Raw genomic sequence first — 26,794 nt, forward strand, 5'->3', positions numbered from 1 at the left:
AAGCTGTGTGGTAAAAGCAACTCAGAGGATCAATAAGTGCTCTAACGGTTCACAGAGAAGACTCTTTGTAGACAGTGGCAACCAGAAACTACAACTGAGTTGGGGCACCAAGAATCAAAGACTAAAAAGTAATAATCAACATCCTTTTAAACTCATGCGTGACAACTTACGTTATGGTTCTCAAACAAAAATGTAAGGTAACATTCATTTTCTTACACTATAGTATCTAGGTATTTTATTTATTATTTTCTAAAGGAATATACCTCCACTATTTTAATATAAATATATAAAAGGATGTAAAGAGAAACATATACTATATAAAATAAGTGAGTATCAAATGAACATTTACAAGTGGTGACACCAGTTTAATTGTTTGGGTTTTCTGGGAAGTCTATACCTGATAACTATATATCCTGTCAAAACTAGTATTGAGAGGAAGATAGAAAGTATCATAAATTAATTTAAATATGTAATATTTTTCCTTCCTTTTCATTTCCATTTGTGTGATTACTGGTATCGTTATTTTTACAGTAAGCTGTGACACTGTGCTGTTTGACCTGCAGGAAAGGATAGAAAACTTCTAAACTTTCCTTTACTGGAAAATTCTATAAATGTTGTCATCAATCTATATTTTGCAGAGAGTTAAAACCTTTTTTCCCTTTAAATCAAAGTGCACAGAATTTAACATGATATTGTGCAAGAGCCAAAGAGATAAGAGGTAAAAAGTCTATTAAAGAGGGATCAAAATTCAGTATTTATGTTAGTACAGGGTACATGAGAAAAGAGGAGGGATGCACACACAAATAAATTCCTATTAGGGAAACGTGCTAGGCAAAAGATAGTTTGCTTCCTGTCAAATGAACAGGGGCACTTATGGTTAAAGCACCATATGTATTTAATATGCTCTATTTAGTTTATATCAGTGAATGCAAATGAAAGAAATATTCTGAGATACTTTATGTCTATTTTGAGATATGATACTTGATTTTTTTCTAGGATATGGTTGCCCAAGAATTGCTTTATTTTAGTGAAAATGTCCCACTTGCACACCTATGCATACAAACTTATCTGTACAAGTGCACATGTTCCCTCCTCCCACACACACACACCTACACACATTCACATATAGATACACAGCATACACACACCATCATCTCTTCCAGATGAAGGCCATTCTGTCTGGGTGAGCCATTCTTTATTGTTAGGTATGGGAAACATGAGTTAAATGAATATGTGCCTCAACCACACTTTTGGTCATGTTTAATGTGCAGTTAAAGCTTTTTTGTTAATGTAAAGATTAACTAAATGATTTTTTTCCTGTGAAAAATCTTTTGGAGGTATTTATAAGATTAATTTATTGAAAACTAATAGGAGAATTTCTAAGTAAAAGGCAAGAAGACATTCTTTTCAAAGAGTCAAATATAAAGCATGGGTTCAACCACAAATGTCTTTTTTTTTTTTTTTTTTTTTTGAGACAGATTTTTGCTCTTGTTGCCCAGGCTGGAGTGCAATGGTGCAATCTCGGCTCACTGAAACCTCTGCCTTCTGGGTTCAAGAGATTCTCCTGCCTCAGCCTCCCAAGTAGTTGGGATTACAGGTATGGCCACCATGCCCGGATAATTTGTGTTGTTTTTTTTGTTTTGTTTTGTTTTGTTTTTTTTTTTTTTTAGTAGAGATGGGGTTTTACCATGTTGGCCAGGCTGGTCTTAAACTCCTGACTTCAGGCAATCCACCTGCCTCAACCTCTCAAAGTACTGGGATTACAGGTGTGAGACACCACTTCTGGCCCATAGATGTCTTTTAAACATAACATACAAGAACTCTGGCACTTTTGTGTGATATAATTATTTTATGTTAATAGAAGCAGGGTGTTTTTCTTTTTTAAAAAATCATGAATCAAATAATCAAATCAGATAATTGTATGATGCACTGAATTACTCTTATGAGGCACAGGCAAGATATTCTTATTTCTCAGGTGTTAAATTTATTGTTTTGAGGTTAATAAACATTTCCTGTAAAGGTACTTAACTAGGATTGGTACATTGTAAGATCACTTTCATACCTTTATAAACTCCATGGTGAATGTTTTATGGTGTCATATAAATCACTCCTATTTTAGCAACCATGAAGAATATTAAAAAAATAATCACATAGGTTTTTTTTGTTTGTTTGTTTTTACTTATCACTATACAGACATTCATTCTGTCATGGTCTTTTTATTTTCAAAGAGAAAATTGGACTTTGTTTTTGTAAAAGAGCAAACCTGTTAATATAACTATTTACATGTTTAACAAATTCAATTTCAGAGAAAAACAATATAATATGTAAGAGGAGTACCGTGTTTTGATAGTTGATTAACACTGACCTGTAATGGTCCTACACCCTCTCCACTTACACTATCTTAGGTAAATAAGACTTTTATTCCTAAGTGTGAATTTCACAGGAGGAGAAATCTGGCAGATAGAGATCCTCACCATCATCTGAACACTCGAACTGGACTTCCTTTTCTGAATTGACCAGTCAAAGAGAAAGGAAAAGAAAAAAAATATGACCGGTTGAATTTAGAGTATCAAAGCATGGAGTATAGAATAATTTTGTTTTTAAAGAGGAGCTATAAGTTGAATGGAAGAAAAAAGTTCTGGAAATGTTTTCTACGTAAGGATAGTAATGAAAATAAATATCTCAATAGGATCTGTGAGCTCTCCATCACTGAATGGTACAGGAAAGCCCAGGAGAAGAAAATATTTGGAAAATGTAAGATACCACATTTCTACTATTGTAACATTGGGAAAAAGGCAGTCATCAACTATCATTCTTAAAATCTAAATGGAATAAACTAATCAGAATGAAGACAAAATTGCAGGCTGAGGAAAGCAATTGGTAAATGGAAATGGCATCCTAAAGGAAATCACAAACGCATAGTTATCAGTGCTCCGAAAATTTCCAAGTTGCACACAGACAGGTGGCAAAGAAATGACTGAGCATGAACATTTAAAGTGACAAATGATTTTCTATGTTATGTTTTCAATATGAACTGACCACCTGACTTTGGGTCAAATTCAAATGTTAGAAAATTAATTAATTCCCAAGAACGCTGAAGTGTTGATGAAGAATGTATGCATCTGTCCTTGGAAGAGAAAGAAAAGGATTAAAGAAATAAAACATTTAGGTGGTACTCTGAAAAGATAACAAACATCATTATGCACATATAAGATTACATTCCAACAAGAGTAAATCCCCTTGAAACAATATACAATCAGTAGGAAAGAAACTGTATTATTTTGTTTAGAAAGCCAGAAAGTAAAAATATCCTGCTGTTATTTTTCTTGCAAGATTTTTCTAATATTTGTTCAGATCATTCATCTTGAATATATCTCAACACCTTATGATAGAAACACAGGAATAATTAAGACCTTTATAAAAACTGCCCAAATAGATTAACTTAGACATTTGACATTCTATTTTCCATACCCAAATGTGAGTATTTTTCAGGCTATATACTTAAGTGGCTTTCACGTATGCAGCATAATTATTTGGAAAAGCATTTGGTTTTTGCAGACTTTTAGGTCACCATGGTAGTTTGGAACTGTAGTAAATCAGAGAAGATTAAGACATTTAATTTCTATAGGAACTCTATATTGCATAACAATATTATTTTTTCATGACTATTTCATATATAATCCAATAGAAGAAATACAGTTTTTCTTGGTATAAATGTTAGTCATCTTTGTATATTAAATCATTTCATATTTCAACCGGCAACCTTTATCAGAAACAATAAAAAATAGAACTTGCAAAGACTTAGGAATTATATTTAACATTTAAAGATTATCCAGCTTCTGAAAATCAGAAATGGATTAGGGGCATCTGTTTAACTTACCTTTACTCCATCTGGTTTCTTCAACAAACTCTTGGCTGCTGTAAAATGAGAGTAAAATCAGTTTAGTGAGTTATCCATAGAAACCCACAGCCAGGCAACAAAGCAGTCAGGTTACTGTCTCCTTCTACCACCTTTGCTGAGTTATGGCCAACATACGGCAAGTTATCAAAGTCACACTGATGAGCGCGAGCTTACAGGACACTGAAATACAGTATCACTTTTCTTGGTTTGCCACAGCAAATTTAGAACTAAAGAGTAGTTCATTGCATATAATTGAATACTTTGACAGTTGTGTTTATTGGACTTTATTTCACTGTTGGTTGCGAAAAGGATACTGGAACTTTAACTGGACTATCCTTTTGTAATCCAGAAAGTTGAATTCAGTCTTTGGACACCAGCTGACAGATAGTATTACATGTTCATTCACACCACATATGGTGACCATGTCAGTTCTGCCATTTAAGCCCCTCTTTCTAGAGGTTGAAAACTCATTTGTAAAATTTGCTCTGGCTAAATAACATCTTCATTATATTCCTGAAGTCAGACAATTTGGTTTTACAAAAAATATTACTATTTAAATAAAATGGCATATTATTGGCCTAGAGCAAATTTTTAAAATGTTTAGCATATGAGCTTTAAAAAAATGGCACTATGTATTCTTTTATACATTAAAATCAGAATACAAAGGCTTCATGAACAAAAGCCTTTACAATGAAAAAGTAAAAATCATAAAACTTGAGACAACATAAAAACAGAATAAAATCTTCAACTAAATCAGAGAAATCTTAAAGCATATGGTCTTATATGCAACTTTATTTTTCTTGGCAGGGAGCTTTTAACATTCCTTCTGTTACTAAACTTCTTGAGTATGTTAAAAGGTGAAGTCATCCTTTCAAAAAAATCTACTAAGGAACGTGTATATACACAGTGAACAGATAATATAACTGTCAATGACAATTAGTACACCAAGTGTAGAACATTCACAAATATGCAGAACACCATACATACTTATGCTTTCATTTAATATTAATTACATATACTTATTTAAGTATATCAGAATAGAGCTTGACTTTGAAAGTGTAAATACCTAGCTAGACTAGAACTGCATGAACATGTAATTTCCTGACATTCATTGATTTGGGGCATTATTTCAATATCATATTGGTATACTTTTAAATTTACTTAAAAGATACAAAAATGTTAATTTCATTAATCTTTAGCAACAAAGCTATTAATTTATTATTAATTGAGATTGTAAGAAAGAGTTGCCTTAGCTATTAAATCATTTGCCTGGAGCTAAAAAGCAATATTAAATCAATCCTGTGGCAGTTAATAGGTTAGAAAGCAAACTCAGAATAATTGAAATTGCAATAGCAAGCAAAGAGAAGATGATGATTCAGGGTAAGCAGGGATTTGGCCTGGGAGATGCAGAAATGTCCCTTTTGGTTACTATTCACCTTACCTCACAAGAAATACATTCCACATAAAGGGAGAAAAGAAAAAATTAAAACAACTTTATAACCATATACTTATGGACAAATTACTTTAAAGAGCATGTTTGGCAATGAAATAGGATGAATAAAATACTCAAAACTAAAACGCAGTATTAAGTACAAGATGTTGTAACTGGGTCTAATGTTATTCAGTTGATTTTGAAGTGATGGATAAAAAAATTGCTTTTTCATGCTAAGACATTCAGAAACAATATAAAATTCACATATTAGTCATGAGGTTTTAGTTTACATGATGATGAAAAGAAAACTGTGAGGTAAACAAAAAGCTTCTATATATGGGTACATATGTGAATAAAGGCCCAATTTATGCCCAAGAGTGTATGTAACACTTTAACAAAATGTACAATTTTAAATCTGAAGATTTTTTAAAGTTTGGGTTAGTTTGCCGTTAAGAATTTATGCTATATAAATCATTCTACCTTTTAATGATTCACTAATTACTGGGCCACAGTGAAATTTATTTGAATATCATATATATGAATTAATATTTAATGAGATGGCATTGAACTCACCCATACAAATGTCAACTATATTAATCAACTGTTTATGAAACAGGTAACTTGACAAACGCAGCAACAAGGTATTATTACATTAAACGAATTGGACAAAATACATATGACTGGCCAACACAGTCCCTCAATTCATAGCATTATTCATTGTACTACTGTTGTTGTTATTGTTTAACAGCCTTTGGAAGGCCTCTTATGGTTTCCCATTATTTGTAACGAAATGCAAAGGTGGGGGGAAAGGTGACCACTTAATACAGTTGTAAGTAATAACTAGAAATTGGTTGAAGAGCATTTAATAATGATATGATGGATTATTACCTGATAACACTATAACACCCAGGCTAAGTATGTAGCAGAAAATAAAACAAAGAATTGAAAAAATAGCTGGACGGTTTGATTTGCAGAGCACTGTTATGTAAACGGTATCCAAACTAAACTGGTAGTATTTTTGGCTGACAAGTGTTCTAAGTCTAAAGGGCCAAAGGTTACCAAGTGCAGCTTAATTGCTGCTCCAGTCCTTCCCCCAACGTAAGACTGCTTAGCATTGAACAGGATTTGACTTTTGTGAACCTGGTCCTTTGAGATAATCTATCAAAGAAGGAGGATACAAAACTCAAGTAAGTTATTGGAGTAACATATACTTTATCTCCACCTTTAGAGAGTGACTCTTACAATAAAGAAATGGTTTGACTTCTTTTAGCCTATTATTTAACACACTTATTTTTTACCATGGAATCATTTTGAGGAACATTTATTATGCTCTGAGAGTACTGAGTGCAAGGTGCTCTGTAAATTCTTGAGTTAGATACCTTTGACAGTTGTAATCATTCTTATAGTATGCCAAGAAAGTACTATACTTTTGAATGAACTTAGGTCTAAGAGAACTGGGTTCCTCAATAATGGTCTGTTTTTTTTGTTTTTTTTTTTTTCTTTTTGAGATGGAGTCTCGCTCTGTTGCCAGGCTGCATTGCAGTGGCGTGATCCCTGCTCACTACAACCTCCGCCTCCCAGGTTCAAGCAATTCTCCTGCCTCAGCCTCCTGAGCAGCTGGGACTACAGGGACACACCACTACACCCAGCTAATTTTTGTATTTTTAGTAGAGACAGGGTTTCACCATATTGGCCAGGATGATCTCGAACTCTTGACCTTGTGATCCACCTGCCTCGGCCTCCCAAAAGTGCTGGGATTACAGGCATGAGCCACCACACCTGGCCAATAATGGTCTTCTTTTAAAAATCTTGCATACTAGGATTCCCTATGAAAATGAGACCAAAAATAACTTATTCATAGTTATTATTTTATGAAATATTAATAATATTTTCTAAGTTTGAAATGCTGAGATTGTAAATGAGGGAGTATTTATTTCCACAACTCGTATGCATCCCAGCATTTGACAGATGAGGCTAGTCCTGCACCAGCACTGACTGGTGACCAGAGCTGCCAGAAGCACTCTTGTGAGGGGTGCAGTCACGGAGGCTCGGCAGCAGACAGCACCCAAGTAGACTGCTAATGGCAGCCACAGGTGTAGAAGGAATCTGTGCCACACATTTGCCACCCCTGAACAATCAGGTTTTTCTAATTATTAGAGTTTAAAAATTCTAGAGTCAAAAAAACAGAGAGTACTTAAAAAGAAGACCAATGGATAAGAAGCAGAGTTCTCAATGCATGTACCTGAGAAATTTCTTGTAGCCAGCATAGTTGTCAAGATGGCACCCTGTGAAAAAAATTAGAACACAAAAGTCAATGTTGCCTATGCAAAATCCTGGACCTAACAAATATAGAGTCTTTGATAACAAATCTTTTCCTGGCCCTACTTTCATTTAGGGGATTTTTGATTGTTTGTTTTTGTTTTTTGGTTTCCCGAGAGTCAAAGGCCTTTGTCTCTCATGATGCTGGCCAGATTCTGATTATCAAATTGCACAGCTGTTTTCCACTGAAGGAAGGATCCACAGCATGTGTTGCCAGGATGATTCTAGTTTTTCACCATAGTTTTGATTCTGGTGTATATTCCATTTCCTAAGACCCCAAAAAAGAATAATGAGAGTATTGAGGTCTACATAATTGAAAGCCTTTGCTAGAAGTCATTTTCCTCACATGGTATTTCACTTCTTAGTCTGTCAAATCTACCTCCCGACAAAAATGTAAAATTTCTTACCTTTAGTTTTCTTCTAGCATTAAATTTCTTCAAGCAGTCTACAGTCTCCTGTCTGTGCATCATGGAAGCAACAGTAGAACGTTGCTACAGGAGGGGGAAAAGAAAGTAACTTAATTAAGAATATTTAAAATACACTAAGTGTAATAATGTCCCTGACTTCATCAAATCTTTATTAATGGTGCTGCACCTGCATGATCAACTTCTAAGTATTCAATTGCTAAAGTTACCTAAAAATAAAATTTTAGTTTTGCCAAGACTACTTGTGGCCAAGACGCAACACTGATACATATAAAGTATAGAAATGGGTTGGGCGTCATGGCTCACACCTGTAATTCCAGCACTTTGGGAAGCTGAGGCGGGTGGATCACGAGGTCAGGAGTTCAAGACAAGCCTGGCCAACATGGCGAAACCCCATCTCTACTAAAAATACAAAAATTAGCCGGGTGTGGTGGTGGGCACCTGTAATCCCAGCTACTCGGGAGGCTGAGGCAGGAGAACTGTTTGAACCTGGGAGGCGGAGGTTGCAGTGAGCCAAGACTGTGCCACTGCACTCCTGCCTGGGTGACAAGAGCAAGACTCTGTGTCAAAACAAAACAAAATAAAAATACCAGAAAGTGTAGAAATAAATATTAATAATTTCTCAAATTATCTTTATTTTAATGTCTTCAATCACATTTCGATTGGGCTGCCTTTCATTTACTTAGTGCCACATTTATCATCTTAGCATTTGACACATTCAGAAATTTACTGAAGTCTTCAGATTCCCCTCAAATTTCACACTATTTTTCTTAATATTTCTAAAAAATATTCAGACTACTATGACCATTCTTTTATGCCACTAAAACTCTACTCTCAGCTGCCAAACTTCATACTTGCTTCTAAAGTTGCCTAATGACAAATAATTGAACTTTGTTAAATCTTTTCTTCTGGGATACATTTAATTTTGGTGTTATTTTCTTGACCTTGTTCACGAGTATTGTCAATAATTGATACGAAGAATACTCATTCCTTTTGTTACTGCAAGCAATATTTGTTTAATAATCTATGCAATTCAGACTTTGCTACTGAAAATTGCATTTCTTCGCCATCATAAAATTCATTTTCTTAAACACCTTGAGTCAAAAATTCATTCATTCTGAATTTCATCTTTTTTTTGCAAAGTTATTTTAAATCCATAAACAATATATTAAAGGACAGCTTATTTTTCATTTTAGCTCTTGAAGTTTTTGAGAAGTTTTACTTACACAGATCCATGGGTGCTTCAGTGCCTCTGAGGCTGTGATACGTTTGGCAGGGTTGATAGTAAGCATTTTATTGATGAGGTCTTTGGCTTCAGGAGTTACCGTGTCCCATTCCGGTGATGGAAACTTCAAAAATATAAATTTATAAAAAGTTTAAAAAATAGACACACTCAATCAAACAGGGAAGAGTCAACTATATGAATCATTTCCTCAAGTAGTGAATTTCTTCATAAATTTACTTTTTATATAAGTTAAATTGTATCTAAAATAAATAAAATCATTTAGATCTATTCTCCCCCTCTATGTAGACAACTATATATATTAAAGAGTATCTGATAAGGGACCAACATATATACTGAGCTGCATATCACATATGGTAAATACATTTTAAAATTCAGAAAAAAAGAACTTAAGAATCTTCTATTCTCAAAGTATCTCTGCTTTGATCTGAACATGAAATTTTATACATCTTTCTCATAATTATTTGCAAAACTTAATAAAAGCAAAGAGGTTGCTACATGTACCAATGCCATCGTAATATTATGCCAAGGTTCAAAATGAGGTATTATATACTTTCACAACTTATAAGCAGTAATAGCAGAGGTAATAAAACAGCTTCAATTCCTGTGCCAAAACTGACCTATTAATCATGGCTACTTGGAGTGCTGTAGTGAGAAGAATCTGAGGCTATAGGAGCTTCAGCAAGATTTCATTTTAACCCTTCAAGAAGTTTAATCTGCCCAATTACAAATTTCACCAAAGTATATGAAAGTAATCAAATCTTATAACTTCCCATTATTAATATTTTTTTACAATAAGACTATATAAGAAAGCTACTTCTCCTCTCTTCATGTTATTTTTTTGTACTGATAATAAATTACTTTTATATCATTAGCATGTTTAGTAGAAATACTGTCCTTCAATGATTAAGGGAAATTTATACTACATTAGTTGCAAAATGATAGAATATCAAGTTATTTTCCCAATTCATGAATTTGTGTAGACAATCTTGAAAAATAAAGCCATTGTCACTGTGTCAATGGAATTAGTCTATTTTTGGTAGTTTTAAAATGGGGAACTTGTGACTCATTGGCAAAATAAAGCACGAGAAAAATGATATTGACTCTAATACCTGTAATTTCTTGCCAGCTTAACAATTGTCATTTTTTAATTCCTGAAGCTTATGTTTGGCAGTTGTGAAAGCTTGCTAACTGTTAGGAGCTACTAAAGAAACATGCAAGGCTATTTCTTAAATGTTGTACAGGTCTTTTGATAGCAAATGAGGGGTAGGTTCGGCATGAAGAAAGGTGAACCTTTTCCTCAGTTTTCTAATTTTCATGAAAGCACTCCTCCGGTATACCAAGCAGTGCATTTTCAGGGCTACGTCTGCCCAGAAAGGGGCTGGTTCTAGTCTGTAAAGATGGTGAATGTGCTAGCTGTTGCCATGTAAATAATAATTTGTTTCAATTACTAGTCTAGGGATAATGGAATGCTTCGAAATTCAAAGAATATACATTTTAAATTCTTGCTAACTGAAACACACATCCATCTAAATAGAAAATTTTATCAGAAATGCACTGAAGAGTTCATGAGACATGATAGAATACAATACAGACATTTTATATTTTCTCCTCTCACTTTCACATAAAGCTTTCAACTTGTGCACAAAAGGTGAACCCAATATTGCTACTCCATAGTTACTCCACTTAATGACACATGGAAAGCATGCCCAGATCCTGCACATGGATTTCCCTAGGGCTGTATGAGAGGAAACCAGAGAAAGTGGTAAATCATATTTACAAGAATACATATCAAAGGAGAGCAAATTATATCATAAACACAAAGTTAAGCCATAAAGAGAAAGTAGATAAAGACTTCCTCTTCAGATTCTGAACTTAATTTATGAATATGTATATATATATACTTTCAAATATTCTAATTAAAAATTAAATATATTAGAATTATGATTTTCAAATTTTTCAATTGTGAAACTCATTCTTCAAATGAAAGCTTGCATAGCATCCCATTAGGTAAACAATACAAAAACAAAAAACAAAACCCAGAAACTGGTATAGTGGAATAATGTTCTATTTGATATGTGATCACTGCAAAATATTGTTGGTATATAATGTAAAATTATGTGATAGGTATTTGAGAATATAATTCAACTGAATGGGCAATAATCATTTTTGTAGCAGAAATATTTTAATTTTTATGTTTTTAAAATGCACTAAGATCCAAACATTTTGACAAAGTTCTTCCTCAGAGACTTCACATGACTTTTCTTTTTATCTTAGGAGAGAGTGAGTTAAAAGGAAACATAAGCTGAACACATATGCTGCATTTCTTTTTCCCTTTCCTTAAGAGAGAGGGAAATAATAAGAGAAAGTGGTAAAAATTATAGTTAAAAGAAAAATGAAAAGATCTGGCTCTTGATCAGCAAGCAAAAAACAAACCTTCATCTAAAGTGATATAAATAGTTATTACATACATCATAAGCTCCAGCCTTGATCTGCTGATAGAGTCTGTGTTGGTCTTCATCCCAGAAGGGTGGATACCCCACAAGTAGAATATAGAGAATGACACCTGGAGAGATTACAGTATTAACATTATTTAAGTCATATAGAAAACAATAAATTAAATGTGGCTGATCCACAATGATATTAAGCTGTAGTTGTTAAAACAGAGAAAACTGGATTGTAGGAAAACTTCAGAGAGACGTGTTATGGTCTATTCTAGAGCAGTCTCTGGAAGGTTAATGCTTCTCCTCCTATGCTCCAGAACTCTGACAATGTGTCAGTCAATGCATGCTTCAAAGAATTCTAAAGAGGCATGGAAGGGAAACTCTAAAGATAAAACATATCTGTCATTTAGGGCGACATTCTTTGGCCTCCCTGAACTCTTGTTTATATAGAGTCTTCCTGCATTCTTACCTATATAGAGACTATGATTTTAGTCACTGTGAGGTTGAAGTTCAAAAACTAAGCATGTTATTTATTTCCTCATGCTTGTTTTGATGGTAATTGGGACATTTTGTTGAGTGATGGTGTCCTGGCTATAAACTCACATTCTAAATAACCAGAGTCCCTGCAAATGTGGGTACCACATAGAGACAAAACCCTTTTCTCTTCAGTAGTCTTAGTCTTCAAAAACTTCAAGGCTTCTCAGTCAAACAACTTAACCAACAAGACTACAGAAGAATATACATTATGGGAGAGGAAAAAGGAAGACAAGGGCAAAATGCCACAGAAAATTCTAAGTAATAAACACATGGCTGTAATAAAATTTGCTAAAATTCTTCACAAACTTGTATTTATAAATTAATGAACATCAAGTTTAACTTTTAAAATTAAAAAAAGTCTGTATTCACAGTTTTTAAATTTCCCTGATATGATATCTGCAGTCTAAATGTCTGAGATCGTTTTGATACAATGGTCTTCTCTGTCATCAAATATCCCTCCTGCCACTTTTCACATATTTTATTGCCCTGCTTAAGGCCTTTGGTTTTTTTCCCTAGTTCATTATCCTGGAGGAAGGCAGTCATTCCTCTGACCTCTCCTGTTTGCTTTTTTCTTGCTATGTCTTCTTAAGCCTGGGAAACCTGAGAAAGAAAAGTAAGACAGGTGACACTTTGCCAGGTGTACTCTGAGACTTATTTTTTCCCTTATCCAAGGTGGTCTCTGTTGGTCTCTGTACCTAGGAGATCTATCTCTGCTCCTGTCCACCAGTCTGGACATCTTTATAAATAGACACTGTTGCAGCTGAAATGGTTTTTAAGCAATGGTTTAATCATCTTAGAATTTTAGAGCCTGCTTCAGGAAGATACAGTTCATAAGAAGATTTTTCAAGTCATGTGAATCAATACAAGGGTAAAAAATTTTAAGCAACATTCTTAAGGAAAAAAAAAAAAAGACCATGAAGAAAATCACAGTATATTGGTACCCCACGTTCACGACATAAAAATAATTTCTCCATGCATCTAATGAAAATGATGATAGTAATGATGATGATGAGTGTTGGTGTTCTCAGGATGCAAGTAGAAAAAAAGCTGTACCTGAGTAGTTTTAGCCCTCAGCTATATAAGATTCCAGGAGGTTAAGGAGAAAATTTGCTTTGTAATAGTGATAGTTTCCATTGAATATGAACATTTTCCTAATACACATCTGTAGTTAGGCTGTTATAAAATTATAAATCAGTCGCACAACTGAGACATTTAGCATTTTCAACATAGGCTGTTTGTCCTTATGAATTATGTCTGCACTTGACAGTTGATGTGGTGCTTCTCTGGGAAGAGGAAGCTCACAGAGGGCTCATCCCATGAGAAAAGCAGCCAATATGTAATAGATGCCCACAATTCAGTTGTTTGATGGAGGAGTGTCTACAAAAACATGTACTTTAAATAAAATAATAGCATAAATGTGAAGATTTAAAAAAACACTTTTAGGCCCAAAGACTTAAAAAAAAAAACATATTATAGGTACTGTTGAGTAGCCTGATGTGAAATTGTCAATGCCTATTTAAATAAACACTGTTTTGTAAGTTTACTTCAAGTTGATTATTAAACGAGCATCTAAAACCTTTCTGATTTATGCTCTTTTGTAGTTCTATTTTCTGAATGTATAGAACAAGTATGAGACTCATGGCATAAGGATAACGTAATATTAATACATTTTATTATAGATAACATTTATTCAGAGTTTTGTGTGCTTTAGTGCATTACTTCATTTAATCCTTGTATAATGCTATGAGGTAGATATTGTTGTTATCTGCATTATATTACAGATGATGAAACAGGCTGAGAGGTTAAGTAACTGTTTCAACCACAAGCAGGACAGACATAATGATGCTCTAAACATTCCCTGCAGCCACTTTTTCTTTATCTATGAACTTCAGTAGGAATGGTAATATAAAATTTAAAACTTTGTGTTGTCTAACTGAGAGACCTTGACTTACTAGCAAAGATGTCCATTTGGTCCTATCTTACATGTTCCTTGCAGCTACTTTTTCCTTCAGCTAGGTCCACTAAACAAATGCTTATTTTAAAAGTGTTTGTTGCTCTAGGCCGGGCATGGTGGCTCACACCTCTTATCCAAGCACTTTGGGAGGCCAAAATGGGCGGATCACCTGAGGTCAGGCATTCAAGATCAGCCTGGCCAACATGGTGAAACCCTATCTCTACGAAAAATACAAAAAAATTAACTGGGCATGGCGGCACATGCCTTTAGTCTTAGTTACTCGGGAGGCTGAGGAAGGAGAATCACTTGAACTCAGGAGGCGGAGGTTGCAGTGAGCGGAGGTTGCTGAGCCAAGGTTGTGCCACTGAATTCCACCAGTCTGGGTGATAGAGTCTTGTGACTCAGTCTCAAAAATAAAAATAAAATAAAATAAAAGTGTTTGGTGTTCTAATTGAGAGTTCTTGCCTCATGAGTAAGCCTAATTTCCCTTTTTTAAAAATAAACCTAATATTGTACCTTTTTTCTATGTCAGAGAAAAAAAAAAAGGAAAAAATCACTAGCTCTTTTTCTCTGCCCATATACCTGAAGTACTAAAATCATTAAAAGTCAATGAAGAAGTCTTTTTTTTTTCTTTTTTGCAAGAACGCTTCAGGGGTGAGGATGTGCCTTCAAATGTTGGGTGTCTCTCATGACGTTAGCAGCCTTTGATGATTACTGCCTACATAATTTTACTGGGGCTGCAAAATAATGATGGCAAGCCATGGTGGCTCACACCTGTAATCCCAGCACTTTGGGAGGCTGATGTAGGATTATCACTTGAGCCCAGGAGTTGAAGACTAGCCTAGCCAACATAGGAAGACCTTGTCTCTCCCCAAAATAGAAAAACTTAGCCAGGTGTGGTGGAATGCACAGCCAGTCACAGCTACTTGGGAGGCTGAGGCAGGAGGATCATTTGAGCCCAGGATTTGGAGGCTGCAGTGAACCATGATCACATCACTGCATTCCAGCCTGGGCAACAGAGTGAGACTCACAAACAAACAAATAAAATGATGATACTCTAATTATATCACGCTTTCTTTAGACTAAGAAAATCTTACTCCTTTTCCACTTGATTGGTCTAAGATACAGTTCATATGGGAAAGATAGGCCAATTATTTATTTATTTTCCTCTTTACTAGCCAGTTTTTAAAATAATGCATTGGGTCCCCAACATCCCCAAAGGTTAGGACTTCTGTTGAATTTTGATTATCATTATCAACTCCTTGATTTAAACTTATTTGATGTATTTCAATCTATTACTGTTATTTTTCTCATTGATTCTCAACTGCCCCATCTTTGGCTAGTGCCAGCCTCAAGGTGGCTCCTGCATCTGTTAATATAAACTCTGTGGTCCTTAATAGTTTTTCTTTGTGGTATGACAAGATGCTCCTGGATCATCTTGCTTTTTTCCTGTTCTAAACTTGAAATCAGCTGCTACTACAAAAAGTTCTGGTTCCTTTTAATGGTAAATAGTATCTAGAGACCAAGATTGAGTACTTACATGTGCTGTCTTGGAGCTACAGGTTTCTTTGAAAAAATACATCAAGAAATAAGGAGAGAGGAGAGAGAACGGAGCGAAACTTACAAATTAAAAACGACTAAGAGATCTAAGAGACCAAACAAGATTATGACATGAGAGGATAAATAGGAAAATGACTAGATATTTTGATGCTATTAAGCAATAATTATTAAAATTTTAAAACTAATATTACTGTCATACTTAGAGTCCTTTTCTTTTTTTCTTTTTTTTTTTTTTTGAGATGGAGTCTTGTTCTGTCGCCCAGGCTTGAGTGCAATGGCGCGATCTCAGCTCACTGCAAGCTACATCTCCCAGGTTCATGCCATTCTCCTGCCTCAGCCTTCTGAGTAGCTGGGACTACAGGCGCCTGCCACCACACCCAGCTAATTTTTTTTGTATTTTTAGTAGAGACAGGGTTTCACCGTGTTAGCCAGGATGGTCTTGATTTCCTGACCTCGTGATCCGCCAACCTCGGCCTCCCAAAGTGCTGGGATTACAGGCTTGAGCCACCGTGCCTGGCCTAGAGTCCTTTTCTTTTAGAGATATACTTTAAATTATTTATAGATGTATTGATACAATGTTCAAATTTGGTTAAGATAATATTGGAGTGGGAAATGAAAGGGAGGAAATAGATGAAATAGTCATCAGTTTATTATAGTATTCTCTCCATTTTATGTTTCACATTTTCCATGACAAACAGTTAAAACTATTTTTAATAGAGTTGGTTCCATATAAAGATAGATGTTAAAACTAGTTTTCATTATCTTATGTATATATTTATGCTTGGGAGATGCTAGAGATGTCTGGTTAATAAGACTTTTGAGAAGTATTGATTACGATCAGGTAGAAAGACTACATTATCAAGAACATTCAAAATTGATTTTAATAAAAGTTAAAGTTAAAAAAGTTGCTAAACTTATAATTTTGTTAATAATTAAACATTCTAAACGCTGTTCTTACAAAAGGAGAGATGAAGAATGAATGTTGGACAACTCTGAGAAGGTAGTGGGGAAGTTAATGGAAAAATCTAATTAAGACAGTTACTGAATATTCTAAGTAAATAAAGGGGTACATTATAAACTTAGAAGCAAAATGCACGTGGAGTTTGGAAATACACAATTAATTACATGAGTGTTAAGTATGGCTCTATCTTACCTTGTTATAATACGATTAATAGAAAATCATCATACATTTCAAGTAGAAAAAGTGCTCAACTAACAGTCTGTGACCTAAATGGCCAATGAAGGGTAGAACAAAGAGCTAGAAGGTCAATGCCAGCAAGATAGGAAGGCACGTTTAACAGGATGGAAACTATCTATGCCATGTAGTAGGAGTGGCAAACTGACAGGACTTCTGGCAGCAGGCCGGGATGAAGGCCTGCACCTGTACTGTGTGTGGGGTGGGGTGGTCACCAGGGGAGCAGCTGTGTTCACGTGTCTGACAGGTACAACTACTATATAAGAGCAAAAGCATTGCATCACGTGTTCTTTTGATTTTTTTAGAGAAGCTAGAAACTGATAGTTTTTATAGAAATTACTTGCTAATAAATTATAAAGATAAATAATTAATGTCAACACTCCTAAGAATAAAATGTCCACAAGTCTGACTAAGACAGCAGACCGCCTGCAATGGATAGAATGTTTGTATGGCTTTCAAAATTCATATGCTGACATCCAAATCCCAATGTGATGGTATTTGGTGTGGTGGGGCCTTTGGGAGATAATTAGTTCTTGAGGATGGGTCCCTTATGAACAGGTACAGTACCCTTTTAAGAAGAGGGCAGCTAGCTAGCTAGCTCTTACTACCATGTGAGGATACAACAAAAAGCTGGCAGTCTGTAACCATCAAGAGCGCCCTCACCAAAACCTGACCTGACTATGGTCGCACCCTGATCACAGACTTTCAGCTTCCAGAACTATGAGAAAGAAACTTCGTTGTTTGTAAGACACCCAGTCTATGTGACTTTGTTATAGCAGCTTGAACTAAGACTTCACCTGTTTGCAACCTCTGACATATCCTGTAATAAACCTAAAAACTGCTCTCCTAAAGGAATCTGTAATTAGCTATGGTAGTGTTGCTTAGCTTTGATGTGGCATCAGCATCACCTGGCAAGCTTGTTAAAATGCAAATTCCTGAGCCTCACCTCAGTGAATCTGTTTTTTAAAAATTATGCTAAAAAATACCTAACATTAAATTTAAACACATGACATTAAATTGTACATTAAAAAAGGCCCCACGCAGTGACTTTAAATTGTACATTAAAAAAAGGTCCCGCACACTTGCAATCCCAGCACTTTGGGAGGCCAAAGTGGGCAGACTGCTTGAGCTCAGGAGTTTGAGACCAGCCTGGGCAACATGGCAAAATCCTGTCTCTACAAAAAGTAAAAAATCAGCTGGGTGTGGTGGTGTGCACCTGCAGTACCCACTACAGGGGAGGCTAAGGCAGGAGGATAACTTGTACGTGGGAGGTGGAGGTTGCAGTGAGCTAAGATTGTGCCACTGCACTCCAGCTTGGGCAATACAGCCAGACCCTGTCTCAATAAATAAATACATAAATAAATACTACATAACATAGATTTTTTTTTGTTTGTTTCGTTTTTTAAAGATAAGGTCTCATTCTTTTTCACCCAGGCTGAATTGCAGTGGCATGATCATGGCTCACTGCAGCCTCAACTTCCCTAGCTCAAGGGATCTTCCCCAGCTTAGCTTCTCGAGCAGAGTAGCTAGGACTACAGGTGTGCGCTACCATGTCAGGCTAATTTTTTCTGTTTTTTAGAGGTAGGGTCACACTATATGTTACCTAAGCTGGTCTCAAACTCCTGGGCTCTAGTGATTCTCCCACCTTGGCCTCCCAAAGTGCTAGGATTATAGGCATCAGCCACCATGCCCAGCCAGATGTACAAGTTTTAAGTGAACAGTTTTGTAGTACTAAGTACATTTACACTGTCATGAAACAGATCTCCAGTTTGTTTTCATTTTTCAACACTGAAACTCTATATACATGAAACACTAATTTCCCCTTTCTCTCTAATTCTTGGTAATCACCCTTCTATTTTCTGTTTCTACGAATGTGACTGTTTTAATATTTCATATGAGTGGAATCATGTAGTATCTGTGCTTCTGTCAGTGACTTATTTTGCTTAGCATAATGTCCTTGGGGTTCATCCATGTTGTAGCATGTGACAGAATTTCTTTCTTTTTTAAGGCTGTATAATATACAATTATACGTATAAACCACATTTTGTTGAAGCTATTTATCCGTCAATTGACATTTGGGTTGCTTCCACCTCTTGGCTGTTGTGAATAGTGTTACTATGATTATAGGTGTACAAATATTTCTTCAAGGTGCTGTTTTCAACTCTTTTGGATATATAACCAGAAGTGAGATTTGCTGGATCCTGTGACCCCAGAGAATCTGATTCAATGATCCCGAGGTAGATCTCGGGAGGCTGCACTTTAGGTCACTCTGAACCATGTGGTTTGTGGCTCACAGTTGGAAAAACACCAAGTTAGGGAAACCAGACATAGTAAATGCAGAGAAATTTAAGACAGTGTATAAGTTCAGAGTAAGAGAATATTGGTAAAGACTATGATTGGGAGTAAGGCTCCATGAACTGAAGACTGTTGGAGATGTGGGTCATAATGGATGAAGGCAGAAGGCCTCTAATTTGGAGGCCTATCTGTGATTGGCCAAGTATAAGGTAGTCTCAGAGCTGGTAATAGTAACAGAATATCCAGTAGGCTTGGGATTTCAAAATGATTACAGTACCTGATAATGACTTACCCCAGCTGAAATATGAAAAGGTTAAACCCCAGAAAACACATCATTGCTGAATGTAAATTCACCACACAAGAAAAGGAGAAACATGTTCCATAAAATTCCTAAGGTTTGTCCAAAGTCAAGGTACATTCTGTTACAGTCACTAATTTATTATCACTCATAACTGTTGAGACTAATACATAAGTAAGGTAGAAAAGTAGCAAGACAACACATATGTACATAGGGTGGGGGAGAGACCCATGTTATAAGCTTGCATTTATTTATTTATTTTTAGGCCAAATTGTAGAACAAGCTCTGTTAGAAATTTGTGATCCAGTGACATCTACAAACATTTCCTCATCCCATTAGGAATTTATGGAAGCAGTTATACATACAATTAAGTCATAAAAATCAATTTACTGCTGTTAATGGCAGAACACAAGGCTATGTTCTTGCTTCATTAATGTTTATTATTTGCTTTCCAGTAATGGACTATTTGCTTCCAAACAGAGAGTACAGGTCAGACCACACCCTGTGTGAGATCACAAAAGCAAGGTAATGCTGGTATTCGAGATTTCCTGTGTGCAGATAATTGCATGATTCTAATAAAAATAATGTACAGGCTTGTTTTAATCATTATACTAATACCCTGCTTCACTCTGCTCTGCTGTAATGAGGGTTCAGAGCTTAATTCGTATAGAAGGCTAGCTGCCATTCTGCTAAATGGCTTGTTTTGCATTTCTTTTGTTTTCTGAGTAGTGTCATTTTTTTACCAATCAACCCAGTGTCTACTCTAGAAAATAAGTCACCATTTAATTGGCAAGAGACAGTGCTAATAAATGGTTGAAAAAGAGTTTCCCTCAGGAAAAGCCACAACCTAAAAGCAACCAAATAGTGTGTCCATCACTGTGGTGGTTATTACAATGGCGATGAGTAAGGGTACATCATCTTACAAATAAAGTGAATTAATGTCACTTTCATGTCACATGAATAAGGTGATATATAATAAAATGGTAAAACAATTCCAAATCCCACAACAATGACCAAGACATGTAACAAAAGAATACATTATAATGTTCTAGTGGGAGTCATTTCCCCTAAATATGTGATGTAGAACACTTAAGACATTCTCATAGCTGTGTGATCCCAAGTGCATTTCTAGACAAAGGGTCCACACAGTCTCTAAAGAAATGGAAATTGGTGGCACATACATGCTCCAACTGGGGCATGGCTCATCACAAAGGAATTTGGCTGTTTGCCTAATATTATGTGAAGAAAGGATAGAATACAGCAAGGTGAAAGGTGGTAAAATTGGGGTTAAAAATCTATGAGATGCCCTATGGCTATAAGTTTCTAAGGAGTCATTCTTGATATCTGTGTGTGTGTGCACGTGTGTGCACATATGTACATAGTATCCATCTACTATTTGCTTAACAGCTAAAAAAATGTTATATAGTTCAGAAAACAAAGATGGAAACCACTCTCTACCTATCCTTTTTCCCTCTTCTAGACAAGAAAGTTAGAGCTTCTACCTTATAAGTTCTCTCGCATTTCACAGATATGAAATCTCACTATTATAAGATATTCCATTATTTTAAAAGGTTAGATATATGAACTGTATCACAGAAATGCACTCAGACAATCCACGTAAACTCAAATATACCAAAGTAATATTACAATTGAACATAGTGTGTTTTGTGAGTCTAAAACAGTGAATCCAAACTCTGATAATACATCATAGGTTATTAAAAATGCAGTTTCCTGTGTTTACCACAGATCCACTAAAGCAGAGGCCCATGCAGGATTTGGGCATTTTGATATAAAGGCATATGTTGTTTTATTGAGCTTTTTTTTTTTTTTTTTTTTTTTTTTTACTGTACTTTGCAGATATTGCATTTTTTACACACTGAAGGTTTATGGTAACCCTGCATTAAGAAAGTCTGTGGTGCCATTTTCCTAACAACTTGGGTTCACTTCATGTCTCTGTGTCACATTTTGGTGAGTATTGCAATATTTCACGAAAGGAAGAGTTAACTGATGTGGCAAACTTCGTCGTTGTCTTATTTTCAGAAATTATCCCAGCTTCCCCAACCTTTAGCAATAACTATTCTGATAAGTCAACAGCCATCAACACTGAGGCAAGACCCTTCACCAGCAAAAATATTGCAACCTGCTGAAGGCTCAGATGATGATGACGATATTTTAGCAATATAGTTTTTTTTTTCTTTTTGTAGAGATGGGTCATCCTATGTTGCCCAGGGTGGTCTCAAACTCTTGGACTCAGGGGATCCTCCTGCATTGGCCTTCCAATATGCAAGGATTACAGGCGTGAGTCACTGGGCCTGGCTATTTTAAAGTATTTTTTATGTAAGGTATGTGCATTTAGACATAATGCTATCATATACTTAATAGACTATAGCACAGTGTAAACATAACTTCTATATGTACTGGGAAACCAAACAATTTGTGTGACTCGCTTTATTTTGATATTTGTTCTATTGTGAGACCAGAAATTAAACCCATAATATCTCTGAGGTGTGCCTGTATATGCTTCATCACTGATTTTTCTGCATAGCCAGAGAAGAATCCCTAGTACAAACTCTTAGCTTTTTGGGTTTCTTTTTAGTGGATCTGATATTCTTCAACACCAATAAAACTTATACATTATTAAAAAAAGGTTTTAAATTTTCAAAAAATTCTTAATTTTTTTGGATTGACAAATTATGATTGAATACATTTATGGGGTATAATATGATGTTTTGATATGTATAGATACATGATGTGGCATAATTAGAGCTAACTCACATATCCATCAACTCACTTGTCTATCATTTTTTTATGGTGACACATTTGAAACATGAAAAAATGTTTTTGATATAAGAAAAAATGAATAATTTATTTAAATTCTTTGGTGGAGTAAAATATGATTCAGAAGTTGTGAAATCGGTCCATAATAACCTTTTACCAAATAAAACAAGAGAAAATAATTTAAAAGTGAAGAAAGAAAGCAGAGAGAGGGAGAGAGAGAATTTGGTATTCAGGTCATCAGATGAGGGCATTCTACCGCTAATCACACCAATAATGCTGAGTTATATAATACACTTCGTTTTTTAAGTCTACTCTAAGGCATATATCAGTTATCTAGAAACTTCGTTTATAAATGAAGACTTTGTATAATAATAACAATAACTATCACTTACTGTATTTAAAAAATCCTCTCTGCAGCCCCATGAAGCAAGAATTTGATGGTATCCATTTCTAAGAGGAAACTGAGACACAGGGACTAAATAATTTGAGCCATGTCATACAGCAAGTGAACTGAGAAGCTAGGTGTGTTCTCTTAACCACTACACATACTGCATCCTACCTATGAAGTAAACAGGAGGGATGAAGAAAAAAAAGTGGAAAATAGGAAGGAAACTAGGAAAACAAGGAGAGATAAACACAAAGGCAGAAGAGGCTGGAAGAGGCCTTTCGATGAAGTAAGCAAAGAAAAAGTACGAAATGTCCCTTATGCTGAGTCCTGCTTCCCTTGGTTACTGATTATTGTATGCCACACTGTCCCTCTAGTATTCAAGCTCCAAGTGCAGCATTGTAGCCAAAACCGCCTATCTTTACAAAAATATAGCTTTATCATGTTTTAAAAATACTTTAAAAATATGATTGTATCCTTCACAAAATCTATCTGTGTTTGCCTGAGTCTCAGGCCACTCTGTTGCTTTTTAAATTCCTCAGCAGAAACAGATCTATGTATGCTGGGAGCTGATTTATTGCAAGCAAAATATCTGAGTTATCTGCCGTTAACATCTAGATTTGAACAAAGATATTTTGTGACAATGCTGTAATTCAGAGGCATTTTAGAGCTCATGCCTTAGAAGATACTCTCAGGTAGGTAGAAGGAAGGCACAACTTGGGGCATTCCTGAGACCTTACCCATTAATTAAGTAGCAACTGTCAATTGTCTTCCTTTAAAGTGTACTGCATTTGACCCTCCTACAGTTCATTGAGGGTAACATATTCCTATTTTACAGATAAAGAAACCAACTCAGATATATTAAAGAGGCTGGGTTAGTAGGTAAAAAGTAAAAACTGAACCCCAGGGGTTGAGACTATAAATATAGTGCCCTATTTTACCACTGCCTTCCCAGGCATGGAGGTAACTCTGAAAGCCCAAGATTCAATCAGTTTAAGATCAGACGCCAAGTTGTTACCAAAGAGGTAAAGCTGACAAGAAATATAATGAGGAATAGTCTATCACTATAAAGTAGTGATGATGAATTTATTAACTTTTTAAACTAAAACTAAGTCTAAAAAATTATTTTCAGAATCAAGTAAAGTTTTTTAAATCAACTTTTTCTAAGCTTGCTGACAAACACCAAAGGCACTGAAATCTGTCTGCAGCACACTAAAGCCAAACTATGATAGTTAGGTATCTACTTGTAGGCTGGTAGCAATGACATAGTGTCAGGAATTTAGGTGATTATGTTGATAATCTTAGTAGGGTAATATTGCAGTATTCGTTCAGTCTTTCACATATTCAAAGTATATGTTGAAACATAAAAACTCCACATAAAAAGTGTGGGTTAAAATCCTCCCCATTATATGTCTTTGGGCCTGTATAGGATACTGTTTTTGATTTGAGTTGGCAGATAGAGGCCTAAGTCAGACTTTTGTCCCCACAGGATGGCCAATTTCATTATTTTCCAATATTTACTAGTTCACTCTTAATCTCTGCCAAGTATCGTGGACAAACAATATTTATTGGAAGGACTGGTTGAGAAGATAGCAGCATAAATACATAACCACTAGGAGCAATGTTCCACATCCCTGTTACCAAAGTGTTCCAGAAAACAGCAGCATTAGCATCACCTGAGAATTTGTCAAAAAGGTAAATGTTTCTATCCTAGATATACTGAATCAGAAACACAGCAATCTGTCCTTTAAACAGCTCTCCATGTAATCTTGTTGTAGACTGAGGTTTGAGAACTTCTACTCTAAGCTGATTGCTAGAGAATATCAACTTCAAATTTAAAAGATATTACAGGGTGAGTATCCCTTATCCAAAATGCTAAGGACCAGAAATGTTTTAGATTTTGGATTTTTTCAGATTTTGTAGTATTTATACATATATAATGAGATACCTTGGGGATGAGACCCACATCTAAACATGAAATTCATTTACATCTTATATACATCTACACACATAGCCTGAAGGTAATTTTATAAAATATTTTAAGTAATTTTTTGCATAAGATAAAGTTTGGACTGTGTCTGACTGCAACCCATCACATGAGGTCAGGTGCAGAATTTTCCACACACGGCAATCACATTGGCACTCAAAATGTTTTGGATTTTGGAAGCATTTTAAATTTCAGATTTTTTGATTAGGGATGTTCAACTTGTATTTTAAATTACAAAAATTGTGGTTGTTATAGACAATATTTGTGTCCCTTGTAAAAAGCATGTGTTAAAATCCTAACTCCTAATACGATGGAAGGGAGGAAAGTGAGGTCTTTGGTAGGATGGAGGCCTCATGAATGGGATTAATGCTCTTATAAAAGAGACCCTGGGAGCCCCCTCTCCCTTTCTGCCATATGAAGACACAAAGAGAGGGTGACTCTCTACAAAACTAAAAGCAGGCCCTCACCAGACACCGAATCTGCTAGCACCTTGATTTTGAATTTCCCAGCCTTCACAACGGTGAGAAATAAATTTTTGTGGCTAGGCGTGCTGGCTCACATCTGTAATCCCAGCACTTTGAGAGGCTGAGACAGGTGAATCACTTGAGGCAGGAGTTCAAGACCAGCCTGACCATCATGGCGAAACACTGTCTCTACTAAAAATACAGAAATTAGCCATGCATGGTGGCACGTGCCTGTAATCCCAGCAACTCAGGAGGCTGAGGCAGGAGAATACCTTAAACCTGGGAGGCAGAGGTTGCAGTGAGCCAGGATTGTACCACTGCACTCCAGCCTGGGCGACAGAGCAAGACTCTATCAAAATAAATGAATAAATAAATAAGAAATACATTTTTGTTATTTAACCCACTTGGTCTATGACAGATTGTTATAGCAGACCAAATGGACTAAGACACTAGCATATCACAAAATTTGCTCCAAAATATAATTGCTTACCACATGCCCACATATCCACTGGCTTTCCATAAGGATCTTTACGTAAAACTTCTGGAGAAAGATATCCAGGTGTGCCAGCAAAACCTAGGGGAAAGAGGTGTTAATGAGTCACAGTTGAATTGACAAAACAATATGAAATGGGAAACTAAGAAAGAAAATTTTCGGGGGCTTCTTTATCTGATGATATGTTTTTCAAAATACAACAAGGTTCTCAGAGCAATAAATAGTGTAGACTTTCTCTTTATAGAAATATCAACACTAGTATGCCCTGCCCTGCAACTCATTTGAAAAAAATATATCTTTTTTTTCAGATATGAAGGCCAATCTACTACGCTGCAAAGTCACTCTGTACATTTAAGGCCATTTCAGGTTAGTAATTCTTATTGTCCTTTATGTATATGGGAGTTAAAACTACACCTGAAAAGAAATATGGAGAAGAACTCACCAGGAGAAGATATAAGTCCAAAACATATCACAGAGCTCACTGTGTACTAATAAATAATCAGTATGTACTTGTAACTGGCAACTAAAGAGAAGATGCAGGACTATTCAGATGAATCACTATTAAACAAGTATCAACTAGACATTCAACTTAAGAAAGAGATGTAGTAAGAAAAACCAGATGGGGAAAGAAAACTTCGTATTATACATATTGGCATAGAATTCAATAAGTTACACTTAAAAACAATTTATAGCTAGAATCTAGAGTAAAATACTTATTTCTGAAAATAACAGTTTTTTAAATAATAATGTTTGCTTGGAACGTACTAAAAATAACTATCCTCATTTGGAAGTTTTCTTTAAACGCACAAATAAACCAAAAAAAAAAAATCTTTTTAAAAGTATATATAATGGAATTTCTCCAACCACAGATCACTGATGAAACACACTGTATACTTACTGAAATGCAAAGTGTCCAAGAAAGAAACTTTTTCCCCCTCATTTCTGTGACAAATTTATACTTATTAAGTACAAACAACATGCAAAGAGGTATTAAAAAGACAATATATACAACACAGTTACTTCTCTGAACAAAATAGAAAATGAGGAAGAAAATTTTGCACTCAATCTTTTTTCTTTTCTATTA

At 35.3% G+C, this 26,794-nt stretch overlaps 1 protein-coding gene across 29 annotated transcripts in view; it reads right to left on the reverse strand.

The window, feature by feature from the left end:
- Nucleotides 1-26,794, reverse strand: part of CAMK2D (calcium/calmodulin dependent protein kinase II delta) — a 305,498-nt gene that overhangs the window by 48,705 nt on the left and 229,999 nt on the right. For 13 of the 29 annotated variants that reach the window (XM_015139119.3, XM_015139113.3, XM_015139117.3 and 10 more), the window contains 6 exons: nucleotides 25,708-25,791; nucleotides 11,792-11,886; nucleotides 9,304-9,426; nucleotides 8,060-8,143; nucleotides 7,576-7,618; nucleotides 3,881-3,918 (listed from right to left, as the gene is read on the reverse strand). In XM_015139119.3, coding sequence (XP_014994605.1) covers nucleotides 3,881-3,918; nucleotides 7,576-7,618; nucleotides 8,060-8,143; nucleotides 9,304-9,426; nucleotides 11,792-11,886; nucleotides 25,708-25,791 — 467 coding nt within the window. Of the gene's footprint in view, nucleotides 1-2,474; nucleotides 2,508-3,880; nucleotides 3,919-7,575; nucleotides 7,619-8,059; nucleotides 8,144-9,303; nucleotides 9,427-11,791; nucleotides 11,887-25,707; nucleotides 25,792-26,794 lie in introns of all 29 variants that reach the window. The other 16 variants (XM_028848742.2, XM_015139114.3, XM_028848743.2 and 13 more) reach the window with 3 other exon arrangements.

This window comes from Macaca mulatta, chromosome 5, assembly GCF_049350105.2.
Source record: "Macaca mulatta isolate MMU2019108-1 chromosome 5, T2T-MMU8v2.0, whole genome shotgun sequence".
Classification (NCBI taxonomy): Eukaryota; Metazoa; Chordata; class Mammalia; order Primates; family Cercopithecidae; genus Macaca; species Macaca mulatta.